Source organism: Mesoplodon bidens (assembly GCF_964165515.1).
Source record: "Mesoplodon bidens genome assembly, chromosome: 16".
Classification (NCBI taxonomy): Eukaryota; Metazoa; Chordata; class Mammalia; order Artiodactyla; family Ziphiidae; genus Mesoplodon; species Mesoplodon bidens.
This window is the reverse complement of record NC_138173.1, coordinates 42,617,030-42,642,952: the sequence shown is the minus strand read 5'-3', so window position 1 is coordinate 42,642,952 and position 25,923 is coordinate 42,617,030. Positions and strand designations below refer to the sequence as shown.

Here is a 25,923-nt window from a genome sequence, read left to right as displayed (position 1 = left end):
CAGAAACTCAGAGGTAAACAAATCACTTGAGGCATTTCAAAACTGGTGAAATTGAACATCCTTGTTCACAAGTAAGGCTGATTAAAGACAAAGCCCTAGGCCAATTTGTAGTGTAGAACTTAACAGGACACAAGGCTTGTATGCAAATGACTACGATACTAATGTTAGGGTAGACTAGAAATAAAACTGCCCCATTTTTCTGCTCTCTACATGACCCAACTAAAACTCTCCCAGAAAACTGAACTTTGAACAGAGTAAGAAAAATACTGATAACCACAGCCAATCCTGTAAGTTCTAACTCAAAATTTTATTATATGAGTGGCAAAAAAACCTCTAACAAGGAATTTAGTTTCAAGTGTTCCTGAACTGGTAATACTCCCAATGTATCAGAAGTAAATTCAAGTATGCATAGGAGGAATCTTTTGGCTACTCTTCAAAAAAATTCTATAGACAAATTTCCAAAGAAAATAAATAACCTCTCTCCCTATAAAAAAGAACAAAGAATGCACAAGGAATACTAGGCCTAGTAGGGAAGAGTAGGCAGGAATTAGACAATAATATAAAATAAATGATTCATGTATCAAGAAACACAAGGAAGCCTTGAAAATTATGAATAAAAAGGAGTTTTAAAAATCAATCAAAATGAAAAGAATATCATAAGTAAAAATTTAAATTCAATAAAGTGTTACAAAGTTCAAAAATGGGTAAATTAATTTATGGTTTTAGATGTCAGGATGCAGTTTGAATCTGAAGAAAGAGAGGCTCGCAAGGAACTAGAGAAGATCTCCTGGGTGTTGGTAATATTTTTGATCTTGATTCAGATGTAGGCAACAGGGGTAGGTTTATTATAAAATGTATCAAGCTGTAAACTAAGAGTTGAGCAGTTTTCTATATGATATATTTGAATTCTATAAAAGTTTTTTCAAAAAATTCAATGAATAACTGTTTAACAGCATATTAGACCCAGCTTTAAAAAATTAATGAAATGGAGGATCAAATTAAAGAAATTACTGAGAATGCAGGTCAGCAAGTCAAAGAGAAAAAATATAAAAGTACAAGGAAGAGACAAGAATAAAAGAGTAAAAATGTGAAGAATTCTAAAATATATATAAGAAAGAAAAAGGCACAGGCAATATCTGAAGAGATTATGCCAGAAAACTTGCAGAACTCATAAAAGACACCAACACTAAAACTTTAAAACACAAAGATTTAAAAAATTCTGAAAGCTGCCAGAGAGGAAGGACAAAATACCTTCAAAGAAACACAAACTGCAAGTGGACATTGCAGATAAATATTTTCATTGTCAATAGGACAATGAAAAGCAAGAGTCAGCACAACGGAATTTTTAATGGGTCAGACAAAAATAACTACCAACAAAGAAGTTATATAACCAGCAATATATCTTTCAAAAAGGAGGGCAAAATAAAGACACTTTCAAACAAACAAAATTAAGTTTGCTAACAACATATCATCACAAAAAGGCAAAAGGAAAATGATCTGAGTTAGAATAAAGGACTGAATTGTAAGAGGAATGTCTAGTAAGGCACTAGTATAGGAGTCCACAAACATGGCCCATGACCAAATCTGGCTATCAGATTTTGTAAATCAAGTTTCAAAGAAACACAGTCATGTCAGTTCATCGACATATTGCCTACGGCTGCTTCTGCACTCCAAAGCAGAGTTGAGTAGCTGCAGCAAGACCACATAACTGGTAAAACTGAAAATATTTACTATCTGGCTCCTTACTAAATAAATTTTCCAAACCCTGCACTGATTATATATATGCAATAAATATAAGCAATTATTTTTTTAAGTGATAACCCATTAATCCAGAGAGGATGATTGAATTAAAAGTATTTTAAGACCTGTGTGTTGTTCAGGAGCAAATAACTTGATTTAATGCATAATTTAATAAATTAAATATGCAGCTTAATATTTCTAGGATCAGAGTTGACTTTGAGGAAAGGGTGTTAATTTCTAAGATTGAAAGAAAAAACAGTTAAGGAATAATTTCCAATATAGCAGGAGAAAAAAGGAATTAACATATATTGCAGTATAAAGGAAAAAAACTGTTATTTAAACAGTTAAATAAATTCAAACAAGATAGTGAACAGATAACAGGAGAAATGGAGGATGGGAGAAATGGGAGATAATATTTGCAAATCACATATCTAATAAAGGTCTAATATCAGAATATATAAAGAACTCTTACAACTCAACAATAAAGAGACAAATAACCCAACTAAAAAGTAGGCAAAGGATCTGAAAAGGGACTTCCCTCGTGGTCCAGTGGGTAAGACTCCGTGCTCCCAGTGCAGGGGGCCCGGGTTTGATCCCTGGTCGGGGAACTAGATCCTGCATACATGCTGCAACTAAGAAGTCCACATGCCACAACTAAGAGTTCACATGCTGCCACTAAAGAGTCTGCATGCCGCAAGTAAGAAGCCTGCATGCCGCAACTGAAAATCCTGCATACCACAACGAAGGTCCCACATGCTGCAACTAAGACCCAGTGCAGCCAAAATAAATTTTAAAATATTTTTTTAAAAAAGAAAGGATTTTAATAGAAGAAGAAAATACAGAACAAGATCTACAAATGGCCACTGAGCACATGAAAAGATGCTCAACATCATTAGACATTACGGAAATGAAAATCAACACCACTAGATACCACTTCCCACCCACTGAGAAGGCTAGAACCAATAAGACAATAACAAGACAACAATAATAAGTGGTGACACAGATATGGATAAATTAATATTGTAAATCAACTATACTTCCACATAAAAATATGTGAATAAATTAGAACCTTCATTCATTGATGTGGGATTGTAAAATGGCACAGATATTTCGAAAAACAGTCTGTCAATTCCTCAAAAGCTAAACACAGAGTTACCAAATGACCCAACAATTCTACTATACATATCTAATAGAAATTAAAACATATGTCCATGAAAAACAGTGTACAAGAATGAACATAGCAGCATTATTCATAATAGCCAAAAAGTGGAAACAACCCAAATGTCCATCAAGTAATCAATGAATAAATAAAATGTGGTATATCCATAAAATGAATTATTATTCAGCCATAAAAAGGAATGAAAACATACATACTATAACAATGGTTCTATGAAAGAAGTGAAAGATGGCTTCTTTCACTTACCACTTATAATAGTAAGTGAAAGAAGCCAGTCACAAAAGACCACAAATTTTGTTATTTCATTCATATGAAATGTCTAGAAGAAGCAAATTCATAGGGATAGAAAGACAAGTGGTTCGTAGGGTCTGGGGGGAAGGGAGAAAGAGGAGTAGGTGCTAATGATATACCAATTCTTTTTAGGGTGATAAAACTATTCTAAAGTTTTATGGTGATGGTTGCATAAAAATTGTAAATACACTAAAAATCATCTAACTGTATACTTTAAAAGGAAGAATTTTACAATATGTGAATTTTATCAATGAGTTTTAACAAAAAATCAAGGTACAAATCATTTTAATCTTACAAAAATTATTCCAGAGTTAAAATTAAAAAAAAAGGAGGAAGCACTCCCAGCTCACTTTATGAGCTTTATGAGCTCACTTCAGTCTAGCATATCTTTGATATGACATGTAATAGCTATTGTGATAATAAGGAATTCCCTATAACCAAAAACAAATAACAAAGAACGGCTATGTCCAATATGCTAGAGAAATTATCAAGACAAAGAGCACTTAAGAAGAACTCTAAAGAAGTCCCTTCTAACTCTCACAATTCTATGATTTTATGATAATGGTATTCACATCATTAAGTACCAACATTAATTTCTGCCAGTAAAATCATGCTTACTTTTGATAAACCTACGAAAACTAGATTTCAATGGAAATTTCAATAGAGAAAAGGAGAGAGAAATCGACATTAAGTCAAAATCAAAAATTGCAAACTGTACCTGCTTTTCAATAACAGTACTGTGGTAATCTGAACGATATCAGGATTCAGACACTTACATCCTAATAATATGAACAAGGTGTTGACCTATTTAGCACTGTCAAAAAATCTGAGGCTTGTTATTAAAATATAGATTCACATTATTTACTTTGTGACTCAAAACTTCTCCAGGTTCACACAGTTTGAAATGAATACATCAAAGTTCAAAAGGGTATGAACCTGCAACTGAAAACACTGAAACATCAGAAATCAAGTATTTACTGAAGAAAGATCCATGGCTCCAATCATCACACAATTATCTACTTTATTTAAATAAATGAGTAATCTAGAAATACATCATGCTTGCTGTAAATAATGTATTCATTTGATTATATATTTATGATGCATCCATTCATAAGTCAAGTGGCTTAAATTAAAATCAACCTACTTATAATTCTTAGTTCAGCCTAATGCAAACATCTGAAACCAACTTTCTTCTCAAGTTAATTTTATCTATGTTTAGCATTTCAGTGATTATACTGTATTCTATATGATCTTTTGTAGATAGTCTCCATATATACATATATATATATATATATATATATAGTCTCCATATATATAAAAGGTGTGGCTATCAATAAACATCATCACTTAGTTCATTCACTTTGTATATCTCTCTTTGTAGATCTACTTTGTAGATCACTTCGTTCATTTCCATGCAGTTCTTTCAATGAGAAGACTGATTCAGAATGCACTGGCATTAAAAAAAAAAGCAGTAAAACTAAAAATATCAGTATAAAATATAATAACCATAGTATAATAACCATAGGAAGACTATTTTAAAAAAGTACCTTCTTCAAGGATGGGTCGTGGGATGACAAAAGGAATCTCCTGCAGAGGTTCCATATACTTGTGGCCAGCACTAACAATCTTTATTTGAGGCAAACAGAGGACAAGTGTTCCTGGCATGCTGGTTTGTCCATGGTACCAACTTCTTACTGTTCCAGGAATGTCACCAGATACAATTGTACTTGGGGAAGGCAAGCTATCACTTGGGATGAACACACAACAAGATTGTACTTCAAGCTAGAAAGAAAAGCAGAATCAAAATATCTGGATCAGACTAAATTTGAGAGTAAATGTATCCTCAAACATTTAATATCTTTACCAGAATACACAGACAAGCCAAAAAAAAAGAAAATGCCCCATACTTATGTCTTTATGAGTTACTTTCACTAAAGAATACAACAAACACTTGAAAAGGTATTGTTTCTTGCTATAAATTTGATCAAAAGAGCACAGTGACATGAAATGAAAACACATCTGCCTTTCCACAGTTCCTTCCAAGAAACATGATTGAGTTAGAAAATGTGCTGGCAAAAAAAGGTGAGAAAATCCTCCTTTTTTTGCAGTTCATTACATTTTGTTAACACCAGCTAAGGCCTTAGAACGGACTAGCATTTTATTGCTCTTACTTTAAAAAATAAAAAACCACAAACAGATATATCTATGTGAATTTGTCCCTTACTTCACATACTGAAATTTAAGAAAAGAATATTTTAAATGTTCAGATTACATCTCTAGACAAACATTAAAGGAGAACATGTTTATAACATATAGTAATGAAAAAAATTCAGGAGACTTTAAAAATCAGAGTGTTATTCCTTACTTTTATCATACTTCAACTTATTACCTAAATTATGCTTTCAAGTGAAATTTTTATGTTCCCCTATCCCCAGTGTAGTTACTTAGGTTGCCAGGGCCTAAAGGAGTTAAAGTAAGACTAAGCAAGACCAAATAAAAAATTAAATACATCATGAGTTTTTAATTCAAAAGCAATGTAAGTTAAAGCTTATTAGTCTTAGGTGACTCTCATACAAGGTAATATTCTGTACCTGGTTAGTGAACTGCCCAAACAGCCTACCATACTTAAATTATTTTTAAGAAAATACAAAATATAACCTTTAATTTTCTATAAAATATTTGGCATACAAAGGCATACAAAAGTATTATCTAATAAAAACTAAAATTTGTTTGCTTGAAAAATGTTTGGATAGCAACTAAGTCTAGCAACTTAAAATAACAAAGAGATCATATTTTACAAAGGATAACTAAGAATAAAGTAATATACCTTCTCTTGGGGTTAATATATTCCTTAGTGAGAGCATGATATGTAACAGGTCTGGAATTCCTTGATATGATAAATAATTTGCCAGTCTTACAAGTTAAGTACACTTACTCATCTTCCCTTCAATATTTCTGTGCATGGACAAACTGATGAACTCAGTGAAGAAAAATATGAGTAAAATTTTGCAAAAAAAAAAGTACATTCGTTCATGAAGTATGAGATTTTTTAGTTTTAGAATTTTATCTTGTAGCTTAATTTAAGCATGTATATGGTTAACCAGTTCACTGTCGATTTAAGATCACAACATTTTTAACTTCTGTAATAGAAGTGTATATTGTCTCAGATGTATTACATTTATGTTTTAAAATATATAACTGCATTAGTGATGTTAAAGTGCACAAGTTAAAAGTGGCACACTGACAGCATATTCTCCTATATTAATTATGGTTTTAAGGTCAAACAATGAAGGGTCAGTGTTTAACACTTTATGTTAGATTTTTTTAAAAATATTTATTTATTTATTTAATTTATTTGGCTGTGCCGGGTCTTAGTTGCGGCATGCGGGATCTTCATTGCAGCATGTGATATCTTTTAGTTGAAGCATACGCGAATTCTTAGTTGCGGCACGTGGGATCTAGTTCCCTGACCAGCAATGAAACCTGGGCCCCTTGCATTGGGAGTACGGAGTCTTAGCCACTGGACCACCAGGGAAGTCTCTGTGTTAGATATTGATGCTATGTTGAAAAATGCTTCCAACAATGTGAGATAATTAGTTTAATATGCCGCCGTACACAGATTTATACATAGATGTCCTGAGAAACAAATTTAAATTGTGCCAAAATTTCCAAAATCACAATATATTCCAAATTTCCACTAATTTGGAAATAATTTATTTAATCAAATTAAAACAACCTGAGCAATGCATACAGAATCAACAGTATGTTAGCCTGACATACAAAACAACTGTAAAAAATAAACTTTCTAAAAAATGATGTATATTGTGGGGATTCTTTTAATGATAAGAACTAAAACATATACATAATCCAAATTGTTCAAACTTATTATAATGTTACATCTATTATGTATACTAAAGCTATCACATAAATCTTTTTACACTTTTAAAATAACTGTTAAACTGTATGTCTAAAATTGTGGTTTTAATGTAAAATGTTGAGTGATTTATGTAAGTGAATATAAATCTGCAGCAGTAAATTTTGTATTAATGTAAGGATCTGACAATCCAAGGGAAAGCGAATGAAGTAATCTGCCAGTAAGAAGTCCTCAAACCGGGGGTCAGATCATGTTCATGGAAACCATCTGGTTGGGACCCTCTGAGCCACACCAAACACAAATGATCTTTTAAAAAAATATCCTATTCATTAATGCATCACAGCTGCACTGAGTGTTACTTCATTTTTCCATGGCAACATCCTTTCTGTTTCAAGGATCTTATTTCAGTTTTGGTAGCAACATGTTCTTTTGCCAATATTGAACACATTCATGTGTTAAAGTGAAGGGATTATTACAAATTCTTGAAGTAGAACCACCTCTATTTTGATTCCTATTAGGTCAAGGGCTACATATCTAAGTATCATATGCTGAGGATAAACCAATAAAGTAGAAATTATTCGGTATTATTTTAATAAATGAAATGATTGTCATGCATTTTTTCTTAAGTTCCAAGTTCCGTTTTTTCTGAAGTTTCAAGTGCTGTTTGAAAAGATATATGCCATTTGTACCCTCATCCTCCATAAGTAAGGTTTGGTAAACTTTGATTTTTCTAATTTGTGTGCTCTATAATTGTGACCATAACTGAGTTAAAAAGAAGAGACTAAGACAGGTTTCATTTATACATTAACCTAATAAGCATTTTAATTAGCCCACTGTCCATTATATAGAATAACTTTATATAAATGCTTTAAAATGTCACACCATATTTTCTGCCCTTTTAAATAATGCTCCTATTTCCCAAATAACATGTTTTCCTTTCTTCAAAACTTGAAACTTGGACTTCCCTCATGGCACAGTGGTTAAGAATCCGCCTGCCAATGCAGGGGACATAGGTTCGATCTCTGGTCCGGGAAGATACCACATGCTGCAGAGCAACTAAGCCTGTGCGTCACAACTACTGAGCCTGCGCTCTAGAGCCCGCAAGCCACAACTACTGAGCCCGCAAGCCACAACTACTGAAGCCCACGCGCCTAGAGCCCTGCTCCACAACGAGAAGCCACCGCAATGAGAAGTCCGCACACCTCAACAAAGAGTAGCTCCCGCTCACCACAAGTAGAGAAAGCCCGCACACAGCAATGAAGACCCAACGCAGCCAAAAATAAATAAAGAAATAAATTTATTAAAAAAAAAAAAACAACCCTTGAAACTTTAGTGATAATTATAGTTAGAAAATTTCTACAGAATGAAATGTTCTCTGCATGAATGCATTTTACTCCTCAGGAAACAGTTTCAAATAAAAAATAAAAGTGAAGAAACATTGCGGGTTGTATTTTTATTCACTTTTTCTTTCTTTTATTCATGCATTCTTTAACATCCACCATTAACTGAGCTGGAAGTCAGGAAAACAGAGACTAAAGACATAGTCCCAGCATTTAAGAAACTTGAAACAAGAAGATTTTAAAATACTAATAGCCTTACATAATTTTCACTGGAGCATAATAAAGTCTATAATGTCAGACACTGTGCTTATTTTGTTCATGCTACAGTCTCAGTACATAGTACAGCGCCTAGCATATACTAGCTATTAAATAATTGTTAAATAAGTGAACACAATTATTTTTATTAGCACCAGATATTGATGTTAATTAAAATAACTGTTTAATGCATGTTGTTCATCATTTCATTTCACAGAGACACCTAGTAATTAATAAAATTGACTTGTCAGCCAGATGGGTTCATCACCAGCTGTGGAACCTTTGACAAGTTATTTAGTCCTTCCATGACTTCAGAATCTTCATCTGTAAAGGAGGGAACTCAGCTTTGATATAAAGATGTAACATATTAACTGCCACCTAAATGTTCACTAAATAAAGTCAATGAACATACACTAAATATCTACTATACACTAGATTCATATATTAGTTCTCATGGATTTATAAAAGATGTTCACAATACTTTTATTTTAAAATGCTGTTGCTTATTGTTTAGCTATCTATGCATACAGAGGCCAACAAAATAAGTAGTATTATATTTGCACTATGAAACATAAATAAGCTACAGCCCAAATTGTTTTCTTATTCTATAAATTCTCAATACATTATGAAAATATTTGGGATATCTTCTCATTTTGTAGAAATCTAAATATATACAAGTTAGGGCATTAGTTAAAAACCTCAAAAGTGCACCTTGTCTTCTTTTCCACAGTGAGTGTTACAAATCTCCACACTTTTCCCATAGATACTTGTCAAGGGAAGACATGAAAAAAATTCCTAGATTTGTATTCCAGACTTCCTCTTTCTAAAAAACCACCACGCAACTGCTGTCACTTTCTCAATGCCTATAAATAAAAATATAGCTCTGTGTGCAAATTTTAAGTATTAAGTGTAAGTAATTACTTTCATAATTAATGTGATTGACAACTGATATGTGCAGCCTAAAATGTCTTATCTCATCCTGGAGATAAGCCAGGAAGTTCACTGGACTTGAGAACATTAAGTGTATCATGCAATATGATTACTGCATCACTGGTCATATGCTATGTATAACTTTCTGGGAGAAAAAATTCAATTGTTGTAGCTTAACTGGCTTATGGTGCTTGAGAAACTTTGACACTCTCACCAAAATCTCACAGAACGTGGAAAGTCACTTCCTAAAAGGAATAAAAGATTATTAGCAAAAAGAAGGAGATCAGGATGCTTTGTATGGAAAATAAAGTGTCCATTACACTATACTGTCCACAGTCAGAAGACTTCAGAAACTACAGAAAACACCCAGGAAATGCCATAGGACAGCAACACGATCTTCAATGTAAAAGACAAAAAGACTTGAGTTTGGCAAAAACCAGGGTAATGTTCTCCTTTATTAATGAATTCTAGGTCAGAGTACTTCTATTTTGTCAACCGCTTGCCATTGCCAATTATGTGGTTCTGGAATAAAAAATGTAATAGATAGGAGCTTTGCTGATGAGCAGACGGAGAAAAATTGCAAAAAAAATTAGCTTATGCTAATCTATGGTGAAAAGGACCCCCCCAAACCAAATTCATATTAAAAAATTGTTCAACACTACATTTAGCACTATAAAACAATCCAATTACAGTTAAGTATGCAAGTTCTTTTTCCCACTGAAAAACAAATAGGTTATCACAAATATTGTTGATGTCTTAATGCAATGTACGTCTTTCTAAAATAAGTAAAAAAGTTCATGGGCTTAGTAAATATCAACTTTGGCTCCAAAATCAACTTTCCAGAAACTCTGATTCCAAACACATTTACTTGCTCAAACTTCCATTAAAAGAATAATCCTTCGATGGCTTTAAGTTATGATGTTTTGTTTAATCTGATGACAACTTCAGGGTTTTCTTTTTTATATTTTGGCTCATAAAATGTCTTGGACAATGGAAACAACTTTTTAAAAAAACTCAGTTTCTTCTTAGGTTGTTTCCAGCTCCGGGCAATTGTGAATAGAGCTGCAATGAACATTTTGGTACATGTCTCTTTTTGAATTATGGTTTTCTCAGGGTATATGCCTAGTAGTGGGATTGCTGGGTCATATGGTAGTTCTATTTTTAGTTTTTTAAGGAACTTCCATACTGTTCTCCATAGTGGCTGTACCAATTCACATTCCCACCAGCAGCCATAAAAAGAAATGAAACTGAGCTATTTGTAATGAGGTGGATAGACCTAGAGTCTGTCATACAGAGTGAAGTAAGTCAGAAAGAGAAAGACAAATACTGTATGCTAACACATATATATGGAATTAAAAAAAAAAATGTCATGAAGAACCTAGGGGTAAAACGGGAATAAAGACACAGACCTACTTGAGAATGGACTTGAGGATATGGGGAGGGGGAAGGGTAAGCTGTGACAAAGCGAAAGAGAGGCATGGACATATATACACTACCAAACGTAAGGTAGATAGATAGTGGGAAGCAGCCGCAGAGCACAGGGAGATCAGCTCAGTGCTTTGTGACCGCCTGGAGGGGTGGGATGGGGAAGGTGGGAGGGAGGGAGATGCATGAGGGAAGGGATGTGGGAACAGATATACATCTGTATGACTGATTCACTTTGTTATAAAGCAGAAACTAAAAAAAAAAAAAAAAAAAAAAATCAGTTTTAGGGCCTAGATTTTGATCATTGAATCAGAATCTAGTTTTATTTTTGACCTTTTTCAGAATATATTAACATTTGGAAATGTCTAAATATATAGTATGTATAATACAGGCCTGGGACTAGGAGTGAGGCAAGCAAGGTGCCTTGATCATTTTCAAAATAATCTATACAAATATACATCATTTAGTACTCCCATAATTAAATGTTAACTTATACACAATAAGTTTAGTCAACTGAGGAACATCAGACTAAACTGTACACTTAAAAAAATGGTTAAGGTAAATGTTACATGTGTATTTAGCCAAAATAAAAAAAATAAAAAAATAAAAAAGAGGAACATCAGTATCTTTACTTATAACTAATCCATAATGACATATAAGATTAAGTTCATTGTTCGTGATAAAGCTAATGAAGGCACTGCATCATTACAAAACAACCAAAAGAATTACATAAGAACGTTAGAATTGGAAATACCTTAAACATTACTTAATCTAGCCATTTCATATTACAGATAAGCAAAGTTAAGCCCAGAGTTAACATCCAGAATCTGATAGTGCTGAACAATGGCTCCTTGAAATTCTATACATCCTTGGCTTCCTTGAACTCTCTGACCTTTCCTTCTACATTTCTGATCATTCCTTTAGGGTTTCCTTCAAGGATACTTTCTATTATACTGACTACTTTAGAAATGGTATCTGCTTGGCCCACTGCTCTTTCAACTTAACATACTTTTTTGAATTCTCCTAGTTTTAACCATCTGTAGATGATTTCCAAAATTATATTTCTTCCTTAAACTCCAGATATGAATATTCAGTCTAAGAGATACCTGGATATCTCAAAGGCATTTCAAATACATGTGTAAATTCAAACCCCCAGTTTGCTGCTAACCTTGAAAAGCTGCTTCTCCTATCATGTAATGGCATCACTATCAACCCAGATCAGAACCTGGAATGCCAGTTAGACTCCCTCCTTTCTCTTATTCTCCAAATCCATTAAGTCACTAGGTTCTGGTGACTTTACCTTAAGTCTCTCAGGGTTTGCTGTCTAACTTTCCCTATCGTCTAGTGTTTTGAAACCATTGTTTAATATACTTTATCCATTTTTTGGTTGTTTCAGGCAGAAAGATAAATCTGGGCCCTGTTACTTCATCCTGGGCAGAGGAGGATGTTCTCCAGAATATCTTATGTTGTGGAATGTTCATGTGTTTACTTATTGGCTTACAAATATCATAACGACCTCATATCACTTGGAATCTTAAATTGGAAGATTTTCCTAGAGCCGTCAAATTATCAGGTAACCTAATACTAGCTTTCTTAGTCCCTGTTACAACGACTTCTCAAAATGATATCAAAAAAGGGTAATTACACTAAATTAGTCCATTTTTTTAATGGAATGGGTAAAGGGAATAAGGTTATTTTTGATACAGTTACTTATATCATCATGAAATAATATTTAGAACCAAAGTAAACTTCAAACAGCTATATATTCTTTATAGCTATTATTTCTGGAGAATGCTATAAAATCATCTAATTCTATACATCAATAAATACTAATCTGAGATAGTATCCAAATTCACCATGAACCTGGCAGAGCATGCCCTAGGTATCCTTTCAGTAAATGACATTTACCTTGACATCTCCATTTTTCTTTTGGATCATAATAGTTTTCTAAGGGATCTCTCTAAGAGACACTCCCCACAAAATGCTTCATAGAATGGTTCTTTGCCTTTTTCCTGCTAGACCAACAGAACTGTTATATTTCTTTTGTCTCCTCAGCATCTAGCACAATCTATAACAAATATTAAGTGCTGAATGTGAGAATGAATGAAAGAATAATAAATGGAGGGAAAGAGCATTCTATAATGTATTACTAGGCAAGTAGCTGTTTTAAAAAATAAAGAGTTTATACTAGGGTACTAAAAGGTTAACATGCTTATGATCATTAAGTAAATACTTATATTCCAACAGAAATTTTTGGGAAATACAATGTTTAACAGAAAGGATATAAGAAATTTCATAAAGTGAAGTAGGACATATTAAAGAGCAATAGGGCCTTGGAGCAAATCCTCAAATTATATTCCACCTCTTTATCAACTCCAGAGCTACATTTCTGAGGAAAGTACAAGATAATTAATATTAAAAAGACACATAAAGTCCAAGAGATCTGTTACAGTCCCACTATAGTAGAACTTCTATTTCTATATATATATATATATATTGCATATACATACTTTATACATATGAAATGAATACTATATAAGGTTATTTTGGTATCAAAGCACTTTCACTAGAATAGAGGAGGAAAACTGAGCAAAAAAAAAAAGGAGCTCTGTTGCCAGGAAAAGAAAGCTGTAGATGAGAGTCAAAAGAAAGCAAATTTTTGTAGTAGGATAGACATCTAAATTTAAGAGATATGTCCATGAAAATCTATTACACACTAAATAAGTCTCAGAAAAGACACAAGGAAAACATACCTTTCCTACCACAGTTTTTGGTCCCAGTTTAATGAAATCAAAATACAACTAACTTCTGAATACAACTGGCTTAAAGTACAGTGCTAACGAAAAACATGATATGTAAGGTAAAGTGCTAGAAAGAGATCTAATAATATTTGGATTATTCCTTTCTTCCATGAAATATTACTTGTGTCAAACTATAATTTAGAACCTCAGATTGAACTAAAATCAGATGAGTTCACTGTTATTTATTTATATAATAATTATAGTAGAAATATGTGCTCAAAGTAGTTACTCATCTTCTTAACTTACTAATCACTTTAGCATTTACATTTATTGACTACTAAATACACCATAGATTACTCTGTCTAGAAGATTACAAAATAATACATAAGAAGATTATGGGTATTACTCATCAGGGAAAAAACATTTTATTTTATTGGTGATTTAAATAGTAGAAACAGAATGTGTTAAAACAGTGAAATTAGAGGACCACATAAAGGTCAGTAAGGCATTATGTAACACAAGAAATAAGAAAGACTTCTTAAGTTTATTTTTTTATGACCACAGACTAGAGTAAGCTAAGAATGCAGATTGAGGTTGACCAAATTGAGAAAAAGAATAAAACTGAGATACAGTTGTCCATGTACCATCCTCATTCCCATCAGTAATATATGTCCTTGAGATTAAAGATCTTATCATAAGAGAAGCTACATATAATTAAGTGAATAAATATAAATAGTTACCAGGAGCAAAACCACACATGGTCTAGTTAGCTCTACCATGTGGCATGGGTAAATGCTTGTACAAGGACTGAGTGATATACAATGAAAGACATCATAAGGAGATAGTCTTTATTATAGATTAAGGAAAGTAACATTGAATATAAGTGTTCAGCAATATCTTAAAAGCACTGTCTGTTTTCTGCTTCTACAATCAATCTCAAACAATGTAAAGGCACTAAATGTTTCCTGCATTCATGTTGTCTCACCTTCCTATCTCATGCCACCAATGTATCAAAGGAACCTCTAGAGGAGGAACACAGGTAAGTCAACACGAGGAGTTATTAGGATAATATTAATAGCAAAGGCCTCATGCTGGCAGAGATTGGTAAGACATAGCTGATGTCTGTGAAAAAGTCATGTTTCCTGCAAGTTAAGAGTTAAAACAACAACAAAAGAATGACAAAAACACTTTCTCTCTCCCCCCTCTTCGCTTAATTTTATATAAGCAGCATGCTCAGAAAAGAGAGGCTGTAAAGGATTGCCAAAACCCAGGTTACTGGCACTTGTATTAAATAGTATTTCAAATACAGATGACCCTTGAACAAAACAAGGATTAGGGTCACTGAACCCTCGCAGCAGAAAATCCAGATATAACTTTACAGTTCACCCTTTGTATTCACTGTTCTGAATCCACGGGTTCAACCAACCACAGACCATGTAGTACTGAAGTATTGAAAAAAATCCACATATAAGTGGACCTGCACTGTTCAAACCCATGTTGTTCAAGGATCAACTGTAATCATATTTACATGATGATATTAGGGAACTGTAGATGTCTTTAGATATATTTCTAAAAAGTGATTTAATAAGGTTTTGTTACAGTAATCAGACTATATTATAGCTATGCATAGGTGTTTGTATCACTTTTCTATACTGCATAACAAATTACCACAAATGTAGCAGCTAAAAACAGCACATATTTATTATCTTGCAGTTTAGATGGGTGAAGCATCCTGGTTTAATTTTATAGATCATCTACCTTGTTCTTTCTTGTTCATAGGGTGGAAGCAACATTCTTTTGCAATTTTCTGCATCTTAAACAGAAATGGAAGGCCCCAGTACTTAGATATTACTGTCTGGTACACATAAAATTCTATAAAGATGCCTCTGTTTTCAGTCTTTCATATCTTATTTCAAAGAGGAAATAAATCTATACAAAAACTGAACTGTTGAGTTACCCTTACCTAATTCCTACGAAATGAGATAAGCATTTAATTGTGTATTTTCATCAGTCAAAACAGATCTGGAAGAAGTGTAATTCAGTAAGATTAAATTATGTGTACTTAAAAGTGAAAATAAGTGAGAAGAAAATTTAATAACAATAAAAGATAGTTACAATTATCATTTTCATATTTGGTTTGTAATTAGGTAGCAAAAATAATTAGATAACCCTTTTATTTTAATTCCAACTAAGTTTTTTATTTCAGTACTGAGATAAGAATGTTATTGGTATATTGACCATTTAAAATATTTCAAATAATGCTTAAAAGAAACAAAAAGTAAAATGAATTATTTTTTAAATTCAAATAACATTTCAAAGTTTGTGTAATTTTATAACTTTATCAGGAAGAGCACATGTGTTTCATATCATTTTATTAATAATATGCAAAGTGCACCAATAGTTTTCATTTAAATTATGAAAATGAGATGGTATACATAAGTGTAACCAGTGAGAAAAATTTTACCAATATTAAAGGTTCTGAAAACTAAAAAGAATCATAAAAATTAAAACCATGGTATTTCTAACTTTCATTTTACCTGCAGTGTGAGACCCTTTACTGCATTCCATACGACTCCAATAAATTCCTTCATTCTTTCTTCAGGACTTCTACAGCCTTCAGCTATATTCAGCATGGCTTTCACAGGAACTGACAATGGTCTGGATTCTAAGAATAAGAATAGCTAGAGTTATTTAACATAAATGTACCTTATAGTTTCACATAAACATACAGAAAATACTTCCAATGTTATTTCTTTCCTTGTTTAAAATTAAAACTTCTATATGAGATTATAAAATATATTAGATCATTTTATCTTAAAGAATTACTGATTTTTACAATTATTCAAAACCAAGCAAACCTAATCTGTTACAACTCAAGAGAGTGTTGATGACTTGTCAGGGACTGATGATTGGGAGGTAGGTTTGTGGAGCAACGGTAATGTTCTATTTTTTTAATACATGGATGTGTTTACATTGTGAAAATTTATTAAATTGTAACCTAACAATCTGTTCGTTTCTCAGCATGAAGTTAATACATCAATAAAAATTTTACTTGATGAAAAAGAAAATTCAACTACAAAGCACTTGCTTCATCCAAAATTGATACAAAATGTATCTTCCCATATGTGAATTGTCCTGATAACAAAAGCTTACTCATAGTATCTCTCAATTTTTTTTCTTTTATTTTTTTGATGGTAAGCAAAAGAAGCATTGATCACATAAAAGACAGATATATGTTATGAAAAATTTTGTTCATCTAAAATAAAGAACTTAGAGAACTTTGACAATTTTTATAATGTAAATTTCAGAAATTAAATAATTATTTATAACAATATATTATATCTGGACAGATCCATATGTATTTATATATTTTAAGTTAATGCAAACATATAATTTATAGGTGCTATTTTAAATACCATAAAATAAATAAATCAGATCTTGCTTTTCAAGACTTTTACCAAGTTAAGTTTGATGATCATAGAACGGTCTCCAAAGTAACTGCTACCATATCACCACTATGAGAATGACAATTGCTGTATCTAGGCATACTTTCCCTCTCCTCTCAATTTGGGTCACATATTTGCAGGTTTACAATACCTTAACGGCATGGAGCATAAACCTTTTTTTCTCATAATCCCACAGTCTACCATATTATACATATTAGAAATTCAAAAATTGTTTGTTTAAAAGAAACAAAAACAGTTTGAGAGAGACCCATGGAGCTGGAAGCAGAGCATTCTAGGCAGATGGAACAACAATGCGAAGGCTCAGGATGGGAGTGTACTTAGGATTTTCAAGCAACAGTATAAAAGCAAGGATGGCTAGAACAGAGTAAGAGAGAAGTGGGAGACAAGGTCAGAGCTATCAACAGAGACGAAATCATACAGGGCTTACATAGGCCATGGTAAGGAGGCTGGGTTTTACTTCGAGGGAGCCAGGATATGAAAATGGATTCTAAATACATTCATGAAATTAATGGACATTATTTTGAGAGAATTTCTCTAGCTACTGTGCAGAAAACTGTCTACACAGATCAAGTATCAAAACAGGAAGACAAGTAGTAGCAATGGAGGTAGGAAGAAACAGTGAATTCCTGTATCCATTTCCAAGATACAGCCAACACAATTTACTGATGGACTAGAAGTACAGTAAGAGAGAAAAGCAAAACAAGGATGCCTCCAAGGTTTTACATCTGATCAAATGGAAGAATGGAGCTGTACGGGGAGGAGAATCAAGAGGAAAAGAAATTTAGTTTTAGAACGGTCAGGTTGAGATTTTCATTACATGTTCAGATGAAGATATCCAAGTAGCATATGGATAAACAACAAAAAATGGAAAAGAATATGAACAGGTCATTCATAGAAAAATATAATTTGACCAATAAACTTATTAAGAGATGCTCAACTTTGCTAACAATGAAATAAAAATTAAGGCAACAATCAGATATCCTTTTCAACTGTCATTTGGCAAACATTTTAAAGAGTTAATCCGTATTTTTAAAAATCCGACATTATCGAAGCTCCTTGTTAGAATGCTTCATATGCAGGGAATATAAATAAGTATAGTCCATAGAGTGGAATTACAAGACAGGATACTTTGTATTTATCAAAATTTAAACATGCAAGTTTTTCTAAAAAATAATCTCATTTCTAAGACCCTATGATACAGAAATACTAAAACATATGAGACATGCATACCAACAATTTATAAAAATGTTTACTATCAGCAGTAGTATTTGAAATAGTGAAACAGAGGGAAGGAGGGAGGGGTAAGGGGCTAAAGAAAGTGCTAAGCAACTTATCTGTCCATCAAAAAAGAAATGGTTAAATTAACTTTGGAATACCTGTCATAAGGATGGTAATTCAATCACTTAAAACTGAGGAACAGTTAAACATATGACAGAAATCATATTTTTGATATCTTATGAAGTGAAAAAAATATATATGTGTGTAGTATAATCCAAATATGTTTTTAAAACAGTATGTGAGTTTGAGCATGTATTTGTCTATCTCATACACAGAAAGAGTTATAGAAGGGTAAAATACAAACCCTTGACAGAGGTTACCTCTGAGGACAGTAAAATGGAATTGATGAGGGGTAAGGGGGAGGAGGTATTTAACTTTTTACTGTGTATTTCAGAATTAATGTTTTACAACAATGAATTACCTATTATAATTTTTTAAATAAACCACACCTTAATTTACTTTCCATTTACTTGGACTTCATTGTTATTATTTTATATTTTAGCAGTTATGAGAAGAAAATGGCTACATAAACTTATCACAGAACTCTGCCAATTTAAATAACTAACTTAAATAGACCAACCACATAAAAGCCTTCACACAGCTGTTTAGAGAAGCTTTATTCATAATCGCCAAAACTTGGAAGCCACCAAGATGTCCTTCAGTAGGTGAACTGCTAGAAAAGACATGGTACATCTAGAAAATGGAGTATTACACATCACTTAATAGAAATGAGCCATAAAAACACATGGAGGAAAGTTAAATGCATATTACTAAGTGAAAGAAGCCCATCTGAAAAGGCTGCATACTGTATGATTCCAAATATATGACATTCTGGAAAAGGCAGAACTATGGAGACAATAGTTAGGAAGGAGAGAGAAGCAACAGGCAGAGCACAGAGAATTTTTAGGGCAGTGAAACTACTCTGTATGTCACTATAACGGAGGGTACATGTTATTATACATTTGTCCAAACTGAAGGAATGTATAACACCATGAGTGAACCCTAATGAAAACTATGGACTTTGGGTGATAATAATGTATCAATATAAATTCATCAATTATAACAATGTACCACCTTGGTGGGGGATTTTATGAGGGTGACTATGAATGTGTAAGGGCAGGGGATATGTGAGAAATCTCTGAACCTTCCCCTCAATTTGAATGTGAGCCTAAAACTGCTCTAGAAAATAAATTCTATAAATATATATTTTTTAAATGCAGACAAATTTTTTTTGTTTTTTGTTTGGTTGTATCGGGTCTTCATTGCAGCACGCGGGGTCTTCATTGAGGCATGAGGGCTTCTCTCTAGTTGTGGTATCAGGGTTTTCTCTCTCTAGTTGTTGCGCGTGGGGTCCAGAGAGTGTGAGCTCTGTAGTTTTCGGCACGTGGGATCTTCGCTGAGGCGCACGAGCTCAGTAGCTGCGGGGTGCGGGCTTAGTTGCCCTGCGGCATATGTGATCTTAGTTCTCTGACCGGGGATCGAACCCACATCTCCTACATTGGAAGGCTGATTCTTTACCACTGGACCACCAGGGGAGTCCCAAGACCAAATTTTAAAACTCTTTGAAACCATGGATACCAAAGGTTTTCACAAAAGTTGCTTATGGTCAAATTTTAAAATCTACTGATACAGAATATTAGTGTTGTATAAATAATGTTATCACAGTCTGAAAATAAATCCATCTAATAAATGATAATATTATCAAGCAGATGGGGCACCATTACCTGATTGTTAAGTAGTATTTCAAGTCACTATTAACCAAAAAAGCCATACGTTTATTGTAAGTGCTGAATTTGCTGATAGAATGATTTAAGAAGTTAAAGGAGGTGCTGAAATCTATATGTGGCTTAAAAGTGCTTTCCAAAAAGCTATGAAAAACACAGTCAGTTTAAAATTCTCATTAAATAGCATGATCTGGCTATTAGAAATGTAAAAGCACACTATTTTGGATATACTGATTTTCTTTTTTTTAAACATCTTTATTGGAGTATAATTGCTTTACAATGGTGTGTTAGTTTCTGCTGTATAGTTTCTGCCGTATAACAAAGTGAATCAGCTATATATATATACATATATATATATATATACATATATATATATATATATCCCCATATCTCCTCCCTCTTGCGTCTCCCTCCTACCCTCCCTATCCCACCCCTCTAGGTCACAAAGCACCGAGCTGATCTCCCTGTGCTATGCAGCTGCTTCCCACTAGCTATCTATTTCACATTTGGTAGTGTATATATGTCCATGCCACTCTCTCACTTCGTCCCAGTTTACCCTTCCCCCTCCCCATGTCCTCAAGCCCATTCTCTGTGTCTGCATCTTTATTCCTGTTCTGCCCCTAGGTTCTTCAGAACCATTTTTTTTCTTAGATTCCTTGATATACTAATTTTCAATCCATCATATTATCTAAAAGACAAAGGGAAGACAAGTTTGTTTTCAAAAAAGGGAAAAATTTCTTTTCTGTAATCATGTATATTTTACAGGTAGCACATGTATACTCTATAAAACTGCCAATCTTGAGCCATACTTTATTTACCCGAAACTTCTGTAACATCTACTACATGCCAGGGACTGCTATAAGCACTTTACAAATATTCACCAATTTAAACCTCATAACAACTCCATGAGGAAGACACTATTATTTACTCTTATTATCACCGTTTTCAGATAAGGAAACTGATCACAGAGAGGTTAAGTAACCTATCCTAAGTCACCCAGCTGATAAGCGACAAAGCTGGAATAAGAAACTAGGCAGTCTAACTCCAAAGTCCAGGCTTTTTAACTACTATGCTATGATGCCTCTTCTGTTTTTTCATACCTTGTGCAATGGCTTCCATTTCTACCAAATACATGATAAATGTATATTTCTACTAAGGATCTTGGTACTGCAAATAGTTCAGAAAATAGATCTGTTCATTCTCACTGGAGCTATATAAACCCTACATTTAAGATGGTAGTCTGATATCCATTACACTCCTTGTTTTCAACAATAAATAAGGTAATTTTGAAACCCAGACTTTACTGGTTAAAATATTCACTTCTTAGGCATGTATCATCCAACTTGGTACAATATTATTCCTTCATTTTTATGCCATGCAAAAAGTACCATACTTAAAGTCAACTTATGGTTTCAGCTGTGCCAGCTGCCATATGGCTTTGGGAAAGCAATTTAATCTAAGTGTCAGAAGTTAATAATAATTATATCCAATGTCAAGAATACTGTTCACGTTAAATATTGTAATGTACATTAAAAAGTTCATTACAGTACTTTAAGTACAGAGAATAATGATTAAAAATTAATTGATTATAAGATATAGAAAAGAACTTGAAGGTTACCAGATCTGAAACAAAATGACTACTTTTCTATCACAATCAACCTGCTGTTTTAGTTCTACCTTAAATGCCATTTCCTGAGAAATGGTCACTGAATTCCCCAAATTAGATTTGGCCCTTCCTCTATAATCTCATAATTTCCCAAAGTACTTAGCACAGAGCTAAGAACACTGAAAGAACTCAAAGTTATACTCACAGATTATCTGACTAAAGATAAAAATTTACCTCAGTATCTCAGGTAGTACCTGGACTATTATCATAGTTAAACATTTTTAAATATAAGTAAATTTCTGATGTAGCAGGAATACCCTGAAAGACTACGTGTACCAATTTGAAGTGTACCACAAGCTGCTACCTTCTCCCAAATATTCAATAAATATCCCTGGGGAATCTGGGAACAGATATGAAAAGTTATAGGACATCAATTTAAATCAATTAAAGGACAGAAGGTAAATAATGTTAAGGAACGTGATTATTAAGCCCCTAAATAAAAATAACAAAAGAAAAACAATTTATTCATTCATGCAACAATTATTTACTGTTTGCCCAATGCCAGAAAGAGCTGTTAGATTCCGGGAATACAAAAGTATATTAGTCAAATACAGCCCTTGACATACACTCTGGATGAAGAGACAGAAAAAAAAGGGAAAACTATGATAAACATTATGAGGACAGAAAAGAGGTGCTACGGTAGGGTATCTTTGAGGAGTGGCACAGACCTATTTTAGAAAGACTGAAAAGGAAAGCTTCCTTTACTAAGAGGATAACATTTAAATAAAAACTCAGAGTATGAAAAGTACATTGTTATGAAAAGAGCAATGGAAACAGAAACAGAATATGCAGAAGGTCCCAGGCAAGAAAAAGCATGCAGTGTTTGAAGGAATGAAAGAGGATCAATGTAACAAAAATGACAAAAGATGGAATGGAAGAACCCAACAGAGACTAGGTCAGGTCAAACTATGTAAGCCTTGGTAAGGAGTTTGGATTTTATCTTAAGCGCAATAGGAAGTCACAAAAGCATTTCAAGTAGGGAATAAAATGATCCAATTTAGATTTTTAGTAAGATGACTCTTGCTGTCATCTAGACAACTGATGATGAGATAATCTGGAAACGATACTAGTGAGACTAATTAGGACACCCCCACTTTATTGTGTGTAAGTAATTATATGGTTCTGACTAGGGAAGCAACATACAAACAGATTGAAACAAAAAGAGTATAACTTGGAGGCAGAACGGACAGGAGGAGGAGACACTAAGGATGAGTCCTGGGTTTCGGCCTTGAGCAACATGGTCAATAGTGGTAGGGGAAGGTACAGAGTTGTACAGATTTGATACATGTTAGGCTTTAGGGGCCTGTAAAATACACAGAGATGTCTAGGCAACTGAATGTGAGACACCTTTAAAAAAAAAGAAGAAAAGAGGAAGAAAAAATAAATAAAAGACTGGTAAAATAAAGCAAGCCAGTTAAAACAGATGTAAAACAGAAAGATTATCAGTGTGAAATAAATGTTATGATGTAGGCATGAATGGAAATACTGGGTTTTAAGGCAGCTTTACGATGATTAAGATCAAATAAAGAAAAAATAAAATTACACTGCAGTGTCAAAAACTAATAGATAAAATAAGCTTCACCTTGCTTGAACCCTACAGCTTTCCTTTTAAAATGAAAACATAAAAAAATGTCATCTTTACTTTTTATCTGAATTGTATTTTACCACTTTATAGAACTTTCACATATCCTACTTTATTTAAGTCTTATAACAAGACTTAAATCTGTGAGATAGTTGGGTATACTTATTACCATTTTATAAATGAATAAAAAATGTGGCTGTCTGAGGTTAGCTTGAAAAGGGAGAGGAACTGGGTCAAAAACTGGGTTTTTTGGTCACTAATCTACTGGTTTTTCTACTATACCTTCCTAATTCTCGATCTATATTTTACACTGATCATGATTTTTGGCAAATCTATTTGGCAATATAAAATTAAATAACGTGAAGAAAAAGTGACCTTTACATAGTAATTCTATTTTTAAATTTGTGGAGTTTGGATAATATATAAACCTTTAAGCAACTTGCCATCGAAACTACAATAATGCCCGAGACTTTTCATCAGAATACAAACTATATTTGATACTATCACTCCTGAAAGTCCCTTGGGAAATAATGGCTTTTGGATTCTGCAAGTCAGCGTGACATGGCATGCAAAATTGCATCTCATGCCGAGCCAACCAGGAAAATATATGTCATCACTATGTGACATTCAGAATTTCATCTGGAAACTATAATCTTGTTCTGACTGCAAAAAAGGAGCGGGGCAGGGGGGAGAAGACTGCATACAAAACAATTTGGTTGAACTTTTGCTGAATTCTTGCCAGTTTGTGTAAAAACTAGAATAACTTACTTATTTCCAAAGAAGAACTTTGTATTTGAAAACCTTTCTATGCACTTATTAACATCACAATATGTTCTCAAAGAACTTTAAAATTAACTGACAGGTTTTAGATTATGTTATGATAACTAATGATCTCTTAAAAATTGTTTATAATGAAACAAAGTTATAAAATTAATAAATTGTGCAAAGCAGAACTGTATTTTCAAAACTGTATATAACAAAACACCTCCTAATTCCTTTTCCCCAATTGAATAAACTCTAGGTTGAGAAACAAATGAAAACCTGTCATAAAGTCTGCAATCTTACGCATTCCATGTCTTTCTCTTCTAAATTATTTTTCTCCCTGCCCTCCATTCATGTGTGCAATACCTTAATAATTCATTTATCTTATTCCTATCGAAACAGAAATGTGTGAATGTGAGTTAGTCTAAGTGTTATATAATCAACATTTTGTATTTTAAAGCTGCTGTGACTAACTATAAAATGAAAAATTAGTAGACATGAATTGGGATAGCTGACTGACTCTCAAAAATTATCCCCAAGAACCATGTTTCTGCTATCCCTACACATTCTGGTATCACATCTCATGCCCCTGAACACAGAAGTGGACACATGGCCCAACCTGGCTGCCACTGGGCAAATCATAATGACTAACCTCCTTGGCCACAGTGATTGTCCAAGATGTATGCACATGAGCCATGACAGGACAAACAAAAACCACTTCAGGTATTTTTTCAACAAATACCGGACCAGATCACTATCTATTTGATCAGAGGGAGTTAACTACATGAGTCCAGAGGTACCACAGCCATGTACACTGCTAGGTCAAAGAAAAAATATGTTCAGTAAGAGAAAGAGAAGCCAACATGAAAAGACAAGAGTTCTCATGGTGTGGAGTCTGATTCTAAGTCATTCCAAAGAAAAGATTTATACTGTATTTGCCTTTCTTACTATTTTGGTTATCAGAATCAATAAATATCCCCCCCCCTTTTTTTTTTACTTAAAATCATTTGAATACAGTTTCTGTCTCTTGCTATCAGAGAGCCCTTTCTAATTTACAAATGTGTCTTCTCTTGTAAAGAAATCACCTATTAGGAGAAAAACAGGCAATGTTAGTAGTTGCACCTGCCCAGCCCTTGTAGTATCATTACACAGCCTGCATAGGCTCCGAAGTGCCACAAAATGCTTTAAGAGTATCATGGGGCTTACTTCCTCAAGAACTATTCACCTTCATGCTCTGCCTAGCTCACCTGGTTCTCACTCCTTCCATTACCACATTTACTGGTCATCATCCCAGTGCCTTTCTGCCTAAGCCTGCATATTGGGAGATACTACTGATGTTTTTACTCCTCTAATCTATTCTCCACCCCAGATTTCCTGAACTACATTAGCCAATACTTTACACTAGCCAATACTTTTCTCAGTTCAATTTGGCTCCCTGGGACCCTCCCACCTGGGCCCCATATGACAGACTTCCGCTAGGTTATGCTAAACTTCCAGATAATAGGATCCCAATATAGCAGTGTCCTCCAAAAATGTGGTGCACAAAACTACGAGACCATCCATCGAGCTGTAGGAGACAAATATGAGAATATTTATTCATATTTACTTTTATCTAAAAATGAGAAAGACATACAGTTGACATTTAGGTTAGTAGAATAACACTGAGGCTCT

The 25,923-nt window shown here is 33.4% G+C and overlaps 1 protein-coding gene across 10 annotated transcripts in view; it reads right to left on the bottom strand.

Moving 5' to 3' along the window:
* Window positions 1-25,923, bottom strand: part of VPS13B (vacuolar protein sorting 13 homolog B) — an 805,800-nt gene that overhangs the window by 439,217 nt on the left and 340,660 nt on the right. For all 10 annotated transcript variants that reach the window (XM_081258369.1, XM_081258366.1, XM_081258373.1 and 7 more), the window contains 2 exons: window positions 16,311-16,438; window positions 4,756-4,990 (listed from right to left, as the gene is read on the bottom strand). In XM_081258369.1, the coding sequence (XP_081114495.1) occupies window positions 4,756-4,990; window positions 16,311-16,438 (363 nt within the window). The remainder of the gene's footprint in view (window positions 1-4,755; window positions 4,991-16,310; window positions 16,439-25,923) is intronic.